At 46.6% G+C, this 14,432-nt stretch overlaps 1 protein-coding gene and 1 long non-coding RNA gene across 5 annotated transcripts in view; one reads left to right on the top strand and one right to left on the bottom strand.

The window, feature by feature from the left end:
- MMACHC (metabolism of cobalamin associated C) lies at positions 1 to 8,461 on the bottom strand. Of its 3 annotated transcripts, none has more exons than XM_072866426.1 (4): positions 8,135 to 8,461; positions 4,664 to 4,858; positions 3,507 to 3,659; positions 1 to 2,958 (listed from the first exon to the last, which is right to left on the bottom strand). In XM_072866426.1, exons 2-4 carry the CDS (start codon positions 4,766 to 4,768, stop codon positions 2,647 to 2,649), a joined length of 570 nt encoding a protein of 189 aa, XP_072722527.1. In that variant the 5' UTR covers positions 4,769 to 4,858; positions 8,135 to 8,461; the 3' UTR covers positions 1 to 2,646. The 3 variants fall into 3 exon arrangements, with proteins under 3 accessions (XP_072722527.1, XP_072722526.1, XP_072722525.1); XM_072866425.1 differs by lacking the exon at positions 8,135 to 8,461 and adding an exon at positions 7,295 to 7,424 and having other exon boundaries at positions 1 to 2,955; XM_072866424.1 differs by lacking the exon at positions 8,135 to 8,461 and adding an exon at positions 7,295 to 7,424.
- Positions 7,550 to 14,432, top strand: part of LOC140653845 (uncharacterized) — a 25,353-nt gene continuing 18,470 nt past the window's right edge. For both annotated transcript variants that reach the window (XR_012043249.1, XR_012043250.1), the window contains exon 1: positions 7,550 to 8,196. This is a non-coding gene — a long non-coding RNA (uncharacterized lncRNA). The remainder of the gene's footprint in view (positions 8,197 to 14,432) is intronic.

Genomic DNA, 14,432 nt, shown 5'->3' on the forward strand with positions numbered 1-14,432 from the left:
CTTACCATGACTCAGTATTCACTAATATGTTTTAACAAATAAGAATTCCAGCACTTACAGGTATTACTTTGAAGTTAGTGAGGGAAAATCCCTCAATTATCAGTTATGTATCGCTGGACATCTTGAATTTTTGTTACTGCAAGAACAGAGGAAAAAATCAAAGTGCGTTGTCATGTGCTTGCTGTTAAATGATCTTGCTGAAAAGACCCCGTAAAGATAAATGTTTGTTAGACTTATTAATAATGTGCTGTATGTTTTAATTTTGATATCCCAGATGAGCCTGCCATAACACTTTACTAACTTCTACTAAGATAACTAACTTTTTATTTTGTTATCAGATACTGGATTCTATGTGTCTTGGGTAGCTCACTATTTTCAGTATGTTAAAAACGGAGTGATCGATTCTCACTTTAATATCTTTAGCTCTCCACAAGTTAATAATTGCATTGCTTAAATAAAAATACTCATTACTGAGGGTTACTTACAATTTTATTAACCAAAATACCATCTGAAGAGAAATAAATTACAAAAATTGAAATGAAATGGATATGGTAATCTGTTTAATAAATAAACTAAGACAAAATATTAAACATATATAAGAAATCAACCCCAAAATAGCAAAATATTTTACTTTAAATTGTAATGTAAAAAGATAAATCCGATTCCATTCTGTATGTATCCTTCTAAGAGAATCAGTATTTTGTATATATTACTAATATGAACCATTAACTTAAGTCCCTATTAAATTACAGTTCAGTTGGAAAGTTCTGGAAGGTCAACCAACATTTAAACCAGAAATACTTCTATAACAAAAGAACAGAATTTAAACAAATTTCATTATCTTGCTTAAATTAAAAATCACAATACCACTATCACACAGTAAGTCAGGTGTCTGCCTTAGATGTGGTGAACAAAGCATGGAAAGCAACAAAGACTCTTGTGTAACAGCAAATACACTGAACAAACCCAGCGATCACATGCTCACTGCTCTGTTCACAGGAGAACAAACTTGTTACACTGAATTTTGATTATGCTTATTTAGTATATAGACTATGAAAAAATATATCAAGCAGTGACTTATTGTGAGGGCAACCTTAGTGTTTGGGTCTCCAACAGGTATGAAGAATCACGAAATAAAATAAAAAGAAAGGGCTCAGTTCTGCAAAGTGAGTATTTTTGCATCATCATGTTGACATCAAGGAAAGGGAAAAAGTGCTTAGCGATCTGCAGCATTGCACTGCAGTCAAGTAACAAGTCCCACAAAATATATTTTAATTTATTATAATATATTATTTTAATGAGGCCTGAGCCTCAAAGTGCTCTAAGATAAATTAATTCCTGATTCCTGCTGCCATTGTAGCCTCTGAACAAATCTAACAGGACAAAGTAATCTAAAAAAAAAGTTATGTTTCTGTCTGAAGGTGTTTTATCCAGCAATATAAGTAACCTGAACGTCATTAATATCTTCCCTTTTTTTCCTCTGCTTGCTTGCATGTACATGTGACAATGCTTCATGCAATGGTTTTTACGTGCGTGCAGGTTTATGATCTCCCCCATATGGGAAGTACAACCGGAAACTATGGCAGTAAAACTGCAGTATGTGCTGGCATAACACTGAAAAATACTTTAAATTCAAACATTGTCTACCTTAGAAAAAGGTCACAAGAACTGATTTTTTCAGTCAGTTATCTTAATATGAGTAAAAACTCCTCTCACACTGACATTATTCAGCACCCTTCTGAAGATTTTAGTCAGCTGCTCTATACAGTGGATAAGTGCTTAAAACTGACCTAAAGACATCACCTTGTTCTGAGAAGCTGACCCTGGGTGAAAAGGAAATGAATGCATCAGACTCAAACTGTGACCTTATATCAGACCAAGCTGTGACCAATACTGTCCCTTTCCCTTTTGGAACTACCCTGAAGGAGGCAGCTGCTCTTGGCTGTGTTTTGCTCACTCCATGTGCAGGACCACACCACTCAATGAAACTATCTCTGGAGATTTGTCTTTTGGAGGTTAAGGAAAGGAGACATTAAAAGATTTCTTAATTAAATTAAGACAGCTTCACTGCAAGTGAGGGAATACAGGACAAATTTTCTTTCTGAGGAAGGCAAGACTTAAAAGACTGAACATCGATTCCCCAGGGAGGGCTATGACACAGGGTAATAAAATGCTGGATACATCTAAAAAAAGTATATGTCCTGAGTTCAGATGAAAAAAAGTCATAGTACAATGACTGAAAATTAACGTCTTTAGTCTTACACAGAATAAACCCAAAACATTTGGAAAGAAAATTCTTGAGAACAAAAATTACTTTTCTAATGAGCAGCACAGGTTTTCCAGTTGCCAGGGTGTCTGAACTTTTCCCAACCAAAGGCTAATCGGCATCTTACCAGACTCCCAAAAAGACACACCAAATCAGCAACAGCACAGAACGGACTGCTCCCGCCTTCTTCCAGACCACAAGTGCTATGATGCAGTGCTCCCTCTTACTCTGAGAAGCTGATGTTTGGATTGAGACGCTGCACACGCTGCTTGGATTTGCCATCTCTGTATCAGCACGCCCTCCTCCTCAGCACCGTGGAAAAGAAGGTGCTGATGAGTTACAGTTTGCTTGCCCTCTGTCCCACCATGGAGCCACGTTACTTAGTGAAATGTGCTTCTCTGGGCTTCTTGTGTCAGCCCTAGCAGTCTGAATCTCTCCGCTGGAGGAGTGGCAAAGTAGGCTTTTTGCTCCTCCGAGTACCTTTCCTTCACTTCAATTATGTCCCTGTAGCGGCCGTCCTGCCAGTGGAAATTGAATTGCTCCAGCAACTCAATTCTTTTCTCCTCTGTGCTCACACAGTCAACAGGGGCAAACTGTTCCAGGAACGGTACCTGAATATCTGGGAACAGGAGGAGACCCCGGATAGCAAACCAACCGCCATAATTGGGATGGATACATACGCCATATATCTTCTGGAAGGAAAAAAGAAGGATCTAGGATGTCTCATTTTGTCTTTAGTAATGGTTAGAGTTCAAAGCATCAAGCTTTGATGCAACTTCTCACACTCCTAGACCTCTGTTGGAGTGCTATGGAGAGAAGAAAGGAAAGCTCTTTCCTGAACATGTGGCTTCAAGGACTGCATTTCATTCCCATTTTCCTGTGCCCACACACACCACCCTGTAATGTGGGGAGAGGTCCCTTTCTGAAAATCTAACACAGAAGTTAACCACAGTGCAATATTTTTTTATTTATAATGCTCCAAGCAACAGGTCTTCTTTTCCACTGAAATTTATTCTCCTAAGTAGGTTTAATAGATCAAGCTATTCTTCTCCATGTATGCATCTCCTTACCACCCCGAAGAATCCTAGAAGCTTCTGATTCCTGTCTGAAACACTTTATGCATCTATATGTGATCTGGACTTTGTATTTTCCTGCAGGAAGAACTAGTGAGTAAACAACAGTTGTACAATTCAGTGATTGCAGTTCAGTGGTTTTTTTCCAGACTGTGTTTTTGCCTCACCTTTTTACCCCAAGGATCAAGCTTCACATCCTTCCTTTGGTAGTAATATGCAGCTCCAGCAACATGGGCAGCTGTCTGTGCCAAGAACTTGGGCTTTCGGCTTGGCAGGATCTCGTAATCAAAGATGACGTCCACCTTCTGGTCGGGGAATTTCTGGGAAAATTAAAAAACATCAGCCCAGGCTCATGGAAAAAGATTTGCCACTACAGAAGTGCTGGATGCCAGCAAATCAGGCACATGAGAAGCCTGCAGTTTTCCACATCCTGCTGCTGAAACCTATCAGCATGCTTGTGGCCTTGGGTTTTCAAACTATGATTGTAAAGCACTCTGCATAGCTACAGGTTGTAATGGCAAAGAGACAGAATATGCAAGTAAAGCAGGTGAACAGCCTGTTGATGCTCTCAGTAAGAATTACCATCACGAATAATGCTTTACCCTTCTCAAGAGCAGGGGTGTAGTCAATCAAATTCAGCATTATACAATTATGCATGGAAGATCGGTCTGACCTAAGCACTTAGCTATGATGAGTGCTCTAAAGATAATGGAAGGCTGAGACATACATGAAGTTGATAAGGGGGATTCATACTGGAATGTGGAAGGTCTAACCAAGAATTACTGTCCTTGGGAGTGAAGCACATCCTGGTGAAATATGTAAGCTAATTAAGATGTTTTTGGAACAATCTGAAACTACTAGTAGAAGTGTGATAAGGAGCACCCTCACGCGAACTATCCTCATTATAATACTAAAATTCACACCCCTTGAGCTGGAGACCCTGGCCCAAGCAGAGACCACTCACCTTTGAGCGTGTGCAGAATAGTAAAGTGGTACTGTAGCTTTAAGATCGAGACAAGAAAATGTAGACCAATAGAAAACTGCTTTGCGTAATTACTTATGCATATGTATAACTAGACTGTATAAATATTGTACCTGCATGAACGAGTGGTGTGCTAGCTTTGTGGAGCTACCACCTAGCACCCGGTCTTGCGCAAAACTTGAAATAAACTGGTATCTCGGCTCTGTGTGCGTATTGGTTGCACACCGGGTAACAAACTCCGTTTGTGAGACAACAAGGGCAGGAACCAGGAAGGCTTTGTCTACTGCCCACCCCCAGTTATATGCCACAATAGTAAAAGGAATTGGTATTTCAGGTTCTTACCTCCTTCACACGCGATAAATGATGAGAAACACACTGATCCACAGGATCCCTGATTATTTTTAACCGTTCTTTGTTCACAAAAGGTTTAAGGGCTTTGTCAAACATTGAAGGTGTGCTGAGGACCACGAAGGCCAGCGTGTCATCTGGGTAGGGAAGATGAAAGGCTGGCTGGAGAATAGCGTTGTACCATCCAACCTTTGGCAAAGAAAAACAAATCTCCATTAAAACAGGGACACCACTCTTTTGCTAGTGGGCATGCAGGAATTTTAAAAAGTGGAAAGAAGTATAGCCACCTTCATTTGCAACCCAGATATGCAGCCTGCCTAGTGCCTTCCATTCAAACCAAGTTGTTTTGCATACTGGGATTTACAGTTTCTGGAAGCTGTACCTTGATGTGAGAGATAAGAATCATCCATTGCATTCAGCTCAAGACTGCTCTTTATCCAGCTCTGCTCAGAAACTGTAGAGGGAAGTATGAGCAACCACTCTTGCCAATGCAAACCAGACGTTTTGGTTTAGATAAAGCTTTTACAGGTTTTTTTTCCTCAGCATTGGCCAGAAAGAAACTGGTGCATCCATTTTGCTCATGTGACAAGCTGCATGGTTTATTTCTTCAGCAGGAAACATTTATGTATGGAAATGAAGGATGTGAAGCTCCTAGCAGTGCTAGAATCCCCCAGAACCGTCAGCTGTAGCGTGTGGATTGTGACATAGTCACATTTTTATATTTGTTTCCAGGGCTGGATGTGTTATAACACAGTCCAGAAATGAGGGATCAAGCCCAGGGCAGCAGGAAGACATGACCAGAGGGACAGGGCTCAGACCAGCAACTGCCAAGCAGGAGGAGGTAATCACCAAAACCCCCCGCACTCTGCTACTAATGTATTGCACAATAACATCAGTCTTTTTATAGGTTATGACAACTCCCGCTCTCCTGGGATGTCACAAAGACCAGGTCTAACATTCAGAAAGCTATCAGGTAATGTAACTCTAATATTTAGTCTGAAACTGCAAAATACTGGTCATCTCTAAATATCTGTGAAATTAATCTGAAAGTGACTCTACAGGTGACAGTGGCAGCCAGACCTGCCCATATAGAAACATACAATGAAAACTAAGTTTATAATAAAGATACATTCTTATATCAACCCCAAATTTTCATCAGTTTTGTGGCTCGTTTAAGATGCTGAATTGAGATGTTACAAGAAATTAGAGAGATGTGAATCTAGGGTTTGCTGATTTCCTAGTTTACATCAGTCAGCACACCAGAGCTAGCTGTATGAGAATTAAATCTAGAAAAAGATGCAGCACTATAAGGTTTCCCTCTAGTAGCTGGAGCCTTTTTGATCTGGTTTTGCCCCTCATTCTGCTGCTATCTTTTGAGAAAGTTGTATGAAATTCTTCTCCAGATTCTGGAGATTTCATTTCTATTAGCACCTCATTCCCTTTTACTTTCTGTCAGATCAAGAATATAGCAGGAAATACGAACATTTCAGGTGACAAATACAACATTCCCTGAGGAGGGGAAGGTCAGGTTTATTGTTGATTTGTATTTGATATTGTAGATTGATTTACTGCAGATTGCCTCTGGGGTGGGCAAAGAAGGAACCCCTAAGTTTTGGTGGAAACTGAGTGTATACAGTACAACACGGGACAGTGGAAGAGGCTGCCTCGGTTGCAAGGGAGAGACCCCTTCAGTGGTCAGAACGAGCCGAGTGTCCGCAGGCCATTTACAAACGGATGAAGTAGCCTGCATTTTAATATACAGGTGCGTCTACATTTAGATTAAAATTTAAGCTTGTTTAGAGGACTTTACTCTCTGTCGGTCCAGATGTATCTTTAACTCTCCTGACCTTATCAGACCAGGACCAACACAAAGGACCTGAGCAAACCTCTAGCTCGGCGGGTGCTCCGCCGGTGCCAAGGCACAGCAATAACCTTGGCCTGCTTTACCGGGCAGGCTAAACAGACCTCTCGGGCTTCCTCGTTAACGCACGCTAGCAGCGGTGCCGCACGGCTCCTTGGGAGCCTTTCTAGCCCCAGCCCGCGAACTGCTGCGCCAAGGCCCGGGCCCCGGTGCGCGGAGGGGAGCTCCCCCTTCCCCCGAGGCAACGGCCGCCCCGTGTGCCGCCCCCGCGCCCGGAGGAGGTGCGTGCGGCGCCGCGGGGCCCCCCCGCCAGCCCGCAGGAGACGGATCGCTTCACCCCCGAGCGGGGCCCGCGGGGCGGAGCGGCGGCGGCCGAGGCTCGGGGAGGCAGTGCCGCCTGCCGTCGGCCGCGCGAGGAGCACGGCGGGCGCCGCGCCGTTCGCACTGGGGCTCGTCCTGCCTGCGCCGGCGGCCCGGGCAGAGCCGGAGGCGGGAGCCTGGCGGCGAAGCAGCCCCCCCGAGCCGGGGCTGACCGGGGTGGGGGGCGGCAAAGGGCCGGCCCTCCGCGGGAGCACTCGCCGCGGGGCCGCCCAGCGGGACCGGCGCCTCGGCCCGGCACCGCTCCCCTCAGCGGCGGTAGGGGTCACCCCCGGCTCCGGGAACCGCCGCCGCTCCACACCCCCGCCAACGCCGGGGACGGTGACGTCGCTCTGATTGACGTCACCACGGGCGACGTCACGGCGAGCCCCGCGTGACGCCAGTACCTTGAAGGCGTGCACCTCGAAGCCGAAGGGGCCCAGGGCACCGCGGAGCCGCTCCGCCACGCGCCCCTCCATGCCGCCCGCCGCGCGGGGCACGACGGGAAGGGTAGTTCTGACAGCCCGCCGGCGCGCGGCTGCGCGCGGGGCACCACGGGAGGCACGGCGGGACCCCCCCAGCACACCGCCGCGTCTCCTAGGAGACGGCCCGCCGCGCAAGGCGCCCTGGGATTTGTAGTGCGCGCCGCCCTCCCCTCCGCGCCAGCCCGCCCGGCGGGGACTCCATGTCCCAGCGGGCTCCGCGCGCAGGACCGGGCCTGTGCGGCGCCAGGGGCGGCTCCCGCCTTCCGCCCCGCGGCTGGGCGGCCTGGGCGGGCGCCCCGAGGGAGGGACCGTTACTTTCTCCCCGGGGAGGGTGCGGCGGCGGTCGTGCCGACAGGGCGTTACGCAACACCCTGTTTGCTCCGCTCGCGTGTCCCGGTAGCTGCCGGTGAACTTCTGCTGTCCCCGAGTAGCGCATTGCTCCCGTGGTGGGTCGGTGGTTAGGCTGATAATCTCGGTAGAGGCCTTCCTTTTCTAACGGCTGCGTGTGATTCTGTAGTTCGAGTGGGAAAGGCAAGAATTCCGGTATCTCGATGCGTGCCCCGGCCGGTTTCCAAGCTCGCGGCCGAGATGCTAGCTGAGGCAGGTTTAAGGATGCGGCAGGCCCAGGTGGGCTCCTTCCTTCGCAGCCCCTGGTAACGCCTGTTGCTTTCGATCGGCAGTGGGTTTGCAGCTTGACAGACTAGGCCCTGAGAACGCTGTGACTGAGGAGTGCCTGCCTGGCACCCAGCAGCCGTGTCGTACCTGGGTGTGTCTCCCACGCTGGAGCGAGGCAACAGCGGAGCTAGCAGCAGTCCCAAACCAAGGTGATTTGAGGGCTCTGGTGAGATTGCCTCTCTGTTAAGAGCAAGTTTTCCTAGCATAGTTGCACAGTGTGCCCATCCGTGCTATATACCACTTTGCATTGTGCACATTTTTCTTTCATCATATGCTGTTTGAAAGCCCCACCTTCCTGTGTGGGTGGACGCTGCTCACTAAAATAGTTAGCAAGGCCTCTGCGCTGGTAATCCTTTCTCCTTCCCCATCTGAAAGTACGTGTTCTTTGCAGCTTCCCTATTCCATACCAACACATTTGCCACATTGGAGACCAAGCCTCCGATTTGGATCTCCTTACCCTAATCTTTATAGCAGCTTAATATAATCTTTATAGTTCTTGCACAATGTTCTCCAGCTGTTAGTCCTGAGTGTTATGAAGATCTGGTGCCAGGACTGCAAGTTCTTGAGGACAGGACTACTTCAGATCTGCAAACTTTGTGGAGTTCCCTTATATCTTCTAGAGCCCCAAGAGTTGTTTCTTACCGTATCTCTGCCCTCTGTAGGAGGAGGACAGAACAATCCCCTCGGTCTTTTTTAGAATTAAGGTTTGTTCCTTCCAAGTCTCCCTGTATTTCCAGCTTCTGAAGTTGAACCAGCCTACTAACTATGTTCTTTCCTGGACTAAGTTATTCTCATACAAAATCTGTTTTTGCCCATCCACTCAGATCATTGAGTCGCTCGAACTGAATCAGTCTGTGAATTGACTAAAGCAGGAGAAAGAGCTCCAGCAGGAGCAGATCAATAAGCTAGAAGGTAGTGAAGGTAAAGGCACTGGAATGGAAGCACTCATGGTTACAAGAGCCTCTTACACAGATCACTTCTTGTCTAGGTTGCTGAAGTCCTGTTGAAGAAACAACAGGCTGTGAATGTAGCCCGGCACAATGTAGCTCCATCTCCGTGCCAAACAAGTGAGCACAGACAAAGTGTTGGATACAAGGCAGAAAGGGCTTTTTGAATTTTTCATTTCTTCCTTTGCCTTTTCTTTAGTGATCTGAAAACCTGAGAAGCACCTTTGCTTCCCAGGAGAGAAAATGGACAGTGGGAAACGAAGTTGAAGTGATTTCCTGGAGGGCCACGACCAAGCTTGGTCTAGAGTCAGGTATCCTCACATGGAGTCCTTTGCTGAAACCCTTGTGATGCACAATGTTTAGTCAGCTGGCCAAGTTGCCTTTGAGGGTGGTTAGTTCAAATATTTGAATTCTTAATGTGCATCTTGCCTGGTTTTCTGTCTGAATATAGTGGTCCAGGAAGACAGGGTTTCTATGGTCTGCTGAGCATACAGCATAGTGGCAGAGGGGAATTCTTGGGCTACTGCTGTATCCTACCTCTGTCAGGGATTGGTATGGGACTGAACCTTGAAACCATCTTACTAGGTGTTCTTTGATCCTATTCTTATCCCTTCTGTCCCAGCAACTGACGAGCTAGGCTGGGACCTTAACACCTCCTGCCTCTCCTGTTTGCTGTTACAGAGGATGCTCAGTGATTGCAGAACAGCACTTAGAGCAGTTTGCAGGCCTTGCCAAGGAGGACAGAGGAGTTGAAAGGTGAATGCCATAACTAGCAACAGCAAGTGCTTCACCAGCAGTGAGATTGTCCATGTCATTTGTAGCCCAGTGTCAACAGTCCACAAGAAATAAATGAGATGTCAGTGCTAAGACCTTTGTAGATTCAGGGCTGGTGCAGGGGAGGTACTGGAGGAAAATGTAACTTTTCCTACTTTCTTTAAGCAGTGAAAAACTACTGTGACAAAATGATGAATGTGTGAGGACAGAGTTGGAGCAACTGCAGCATAAAGTCAGTGAGTGGTGGTGTGTTCTGCTCCTCTCATGGTCTGAACTCTGATTCTGCACAGGGCAACCTGTTGCTGCCCAAGTGGTCTAGCAGAAACAGCCCCCGGTGGGAAGCACTGTAATGTTTGTTATAGTTGAGGATCTCTGTTCAGGAAAATAAAACCGAGGAACACTGCTGAACAGGCAGTGCTGGAGGAGAAGTAAAGAAGAATACACAGGGCTGCCAAGCTGTGACTCCATGCTGTGCTCTGGGAGAGCTGTGGGAGGAGAACATGCATGGCGTTTGCCTGCAGCCTCTGAATCCACCCTTTGCCTTGGGAGAGATGTGGGTGGATATAGTTCTGTAACGTTTTGCCTGGCAATAGAGAGATGGAAAATTAGGTGCCGAATGTAGTTTAATCATGGCCTTTTTCTTGGTCTGTGTGAGGTCAAGTTGCTTTACTGCACAGGTCAACAAGAGGAAGAACTATTGAACCAAATGTCTGCAACTGATTAAATTAAGAGAACTCAAAGTCAGCACTGCGAGGTGGGCTGCTTTATAGTCACACTTTGTCCTGGTTTTGGCTGGGATAGAGTTAATTTTCTTTATAGTAGCTAGTATGGGGCTATGTTTTGGATTTGTGCTGGAAACAGTGTTGATAACACACTGATGTTTTAGTTGTTGCTAAGTAATGTTTACACTAGTCAAGGACTTTTCAGCTTCCCATGCTCTGCCAGGCGCACAAGAAACCAGGAGGGGGCACAGCCAAGATAGTTGATCCAAACTGGCCAAAGGGCTATTCCATACCATATGACATCATGTGCAGTATATAAAGCTGGGGAAGAAGAAGGAAGGGGGGGACATTCAGAGTGATGGCGTTTGTCTTCCCAAGTAACTGCTGCGCGTGATGGAGCCCTGCTTTACTGGAGATGGCTGAACACCTGCCTGGTGATGGGAAGTAGTGAATGAATTCCTTGTTTTGCTTTGCTTGCATATGCGGCTTTTGCTTTACGTATTAAACTGTCTTTATCTCAACCCACAAGGTTTTTTTTCACTTTTACTCTTCTGATTCTCTTCCCCATCCCACTGGGGGGGAGTGAGTGAGCGGCTGTGTGGGGCTTAGTTGCTGGCTTGGGTTAAACCATGACACACCTCTTCAATCCAAAATCGGGCACTGGATGGTTTGATGGCCTGTGGCAGACCTACTCTTGGAATGAGCAAGCTTTGCTACTGGGATCTGTGGAGGAGAGCTGTGTGTTGAAACTGGTGTATGAAGAGTTTACTGTGAATAGTAGCCAGAATGAAAAATGCTGTTGCTGCCACAACAGAGGAAATATTTTTATTAAATACTGTAGTACCACTAGAAGGCTTTGATTGAGACAGCCAGTGTGCAAAGTGCTCTGCAGGCACCTTTCCTGCCTCACAGGCTTGCTGAAACAGCCTGAAGAGGCCTGCCTGTTCCAGTGTTGAATGATGGATGGCAGTTAGAAAGTGATCTTCAAAATATATATAAGTGGGGGAAAAGATAAGTGTTTGTATGTATTCAGATATAACAGGTCCTACTGCAGCCAGAATGCAATCAATCATTTTTTTAGTTGTGGCAGAAGTAGGTTGCAGACCTTTGCAGAAGGGAGAATCAGAAGAGACTTGATGGGAGAACAGGGAATGGACAGAGCTGGGGGGTAAGGGTTGAAATGAGAGTAGGGCTAACAACTGGCCTGTATCTATCTTTTGCACCAAGCAGCATGTTACCATTCTTCTGGAAACCTGCTGCAGGAGGATACTTGCACAGCCAAGGCTTGTAATCTGCTTCCCAAGGGGAGGTGGAGGCATGCTCTCAACTACTCTGTAGAGTCAGGTGATCACTGTGGGCAAAACACTGCTATTCTACTTGTAGCAAAACTTTAATTCCTGCTGAGGAGGGCTAGCATGAAGAAGAGGTTACAGATGATGCCAGGTAGGGTGCATCGTGATCTGAACCCAGAAGCATATAAAGAAATCGAGCATTACCTTTGGTGCTGGAAACATGAAGTGTTCACCAATGGTGGCATGTTATGTGTCCAGCTCTCTACTTTTTCTCAGTTGTTCCAACCTTATCTGGACATGATTTTTCTGCAGGGTTTAATGGTGCTGTGGTGGATCAGAGGCTGCCTCTGGGAAATGCTTGGAAGTGACTGTCCCCTCTTTCTCAGGTGCTAGATTTGCTGAGCAGCCACAAAGCACAATCTTACACTTTAGACGAACTCAGGATGGAAGTGTGGAGCACCCAACAGAAGCTTGGCCACATCAGGTAGAGGGCATACACCTTCAGGCAATTTGGGGGATGCCCAGCTCTGTGCATGCCACATGAGAGCTGCTGCAGGGACAAGTGCAGCTCTTGGGTTTCAAGGGGAGTAATTGCCTGGGAGCTGCAGGAGTGTGTCACAGGAGGGTGCTGCTGGCTGGTGGCTGTTCAGAGCTCCACAGGACAGCTCTTGCTGTTGCAGCTCGCTTTCACAGGGGCTGGATTGGCAATCAGAGATGCTGGGGACTGATGTCTCATCTTGCTGTTCTTGTTTGCCAGCTGTCCTTTGTACCTGCCTGGATAGAGTATTTGTCTTGTGGAGCACAGTTCATTTCCGTGGCTAGTATGGTACTGGCTTTACTGATGTTGAAGGTAGTGGATTTGTCAGCTTTGTGAGGTGAGGTCTTCTGTTTAAATCCTGAACTGGTAAAGCTTGAAGCGAGTATGGCTTAAGTGTCTGCCCTTTCCTGGTGAGGACCTCTGGCTAAGTGCAGGCAAGGCGTTCAGTCCTTCTGAGACAGCTAGTGAAGGGGGTGAACTGGCAGCCTCCGTTACTGAGACGTTTGTATCCTGAGGGTTAGCACCTTCTGCTTATTCCATGCGGGCGTTGCAAATGGGTACCTGCTCTTCCCTTCCCAGCTGTCCTTGGAGCTGAGCTGGCAGGGTCTGAGTTACCTCACAGCTTCCCTGAGCCATCTCATCCGCCTTGTTTAATCAGGAGTGTTGCTGTCTCCTACCCAAGCCCTTTGTCAGGGCAGTGGTGGACTCCACATGCTCTCCTGGTTGCTAGTTGGACAGTACCTTACTTGCTTTTTGCTGAAATGACTGAAAATAATAATCAGTGCCTCCAAGAAGAGGTGCTCATTTGAATTGCCTAAGCTCTAATTCTTTCCCAGCTTCCCCAGCCACCCTCACTTTCCTTTCTCACCATGCTCGGCTGGTGGGAACTAGCTTTGCTTGTGCCTCTAACCTCCGCTAGCTTGGCCCTTGCTCTCCCTCCACCCCTACCCGAGGGCTCTGACCAGCTCCCTGGAGAGAAATGAGTGACATCGGAGCTTCCTTGTTGAGGATCCTTAGATCTTTCTGGTTCTGTTTAATTGTATCCTCTCCAACCCCAGCTGCCCTCGGACAGCTGCCAGATGTCCTAACTGTCACAGATTTAGCTGAGGATTCATGTCACTGTTCCCAGCGGTTGGTTCCCCATGCAGCTTTGTGCTACAGTAAAACAGCATCCAGAGAATATGCATCACTCCTCTGGGGGAAGGCAGCGATGTCTCTCTGAGGTGTCTGTGTTCCAGGTATGGTTTTGTTTTTTTTTTTTAATTATTAGGAAGAACACAACACTCCCATTCATCTCCCTCAGGCTAATGCTGATGTCACATGGGCTACAGTGTGGTTTGGTGTCATCATAAAGTATTCATACAGAAAGGATCTTTCATTCTCTGTGTTCTCCAGAACAGTAAATAAGTATCACCAAGACACAACGTGGTACTGCTTATAACATAAGGGACTTTGCTTCTGCTTTCCATCCACAGCTCTTGAAACCTTTTTCTGACCCTGTTAAAGAACTATTGCTCTGCATTAGGTAGGAACCCGAGAGAGATAGTCACACAAGTTGTTTGAAGACTCATGGCAATTTGGTAACTGAAATGGAGTTAAAGGATATCTTAATTCCTTGTCTGTTTTTCTGATCTTTCTCCCTCTTGACCATAAGCATATTAATGTCTGTCTTGATTAGTGGGGAAGTATTGGTGGACACTGAGTGTGGAGGTCAGCGTAGCTCTATTATTAGGTTTTCTTTGATAAAGGATATCGTATCAACTTGGTGAGATGTTTTCAATAATGGAACTCATTACAGTTCTCCTGTAATTAAATATCGATTCCCTATTTCTTTCTATACAAGCCTAAGGCCTTCCCTTATTATGTCACTCTCCCACCTGTTGTCAAGCTGTGATTTCATGAGATGTGTCTGCGCTGTCAACATCAGCTTAAAATGTGCCCACCCCTCTGTTTTTTCCTGCACTGGCCTCACAGCACATTGCCTCCTGAGTTTCTGCCACTGCAATTGTTGGCGTGCTGTAAATCCGATCAGGGAGCCGAGCTGGTTCTAACAAGTGCGTCATTGTTTTGGTTTGTATTTTTTTCCCCTAAAGTGATGTGCTTCACAGTGCT

The sequence above is a fragment of the Ciconia boyciana genome, chromosome 7 (genome assembly GCF_034638445.1).
Source record: "Ciconia boyciana chromosome 7, ASM3463844v1, whole genome shotgun sequence".
NCBI lineage: Eukaryota > Metazoa > Chordata > Aves > Ciconiiformes > Ciconiidae > Ciconia > Ciconia boyciana.

Excerpts from the sequence above, each read along its gene's own strand:
- MMACHC (XM_072866424.1), bottom strand. The coding sequence starts at position 7,366 with ATGGAGGGGCGCGTGGCGGAGCGGCTCCGCGGTGCCCTGGGCCCCTTC. Across the intron at positions 4,859-7,294 it reads TCGAGGTGCACGCCTTCAAG|GTTGGATGGTACAACGCTAT; the intron begins GTACTGGCGTCA and ends TCTTTGCCAAAG. Across the intron at positions 2,959-3,506 it reads TTGATCCTTGGGGTAAAAAG|AAGATATATGGCGTATGTAT; the intron begins GTGAGGCAAAAA and ends TTTTCCTTCCAG.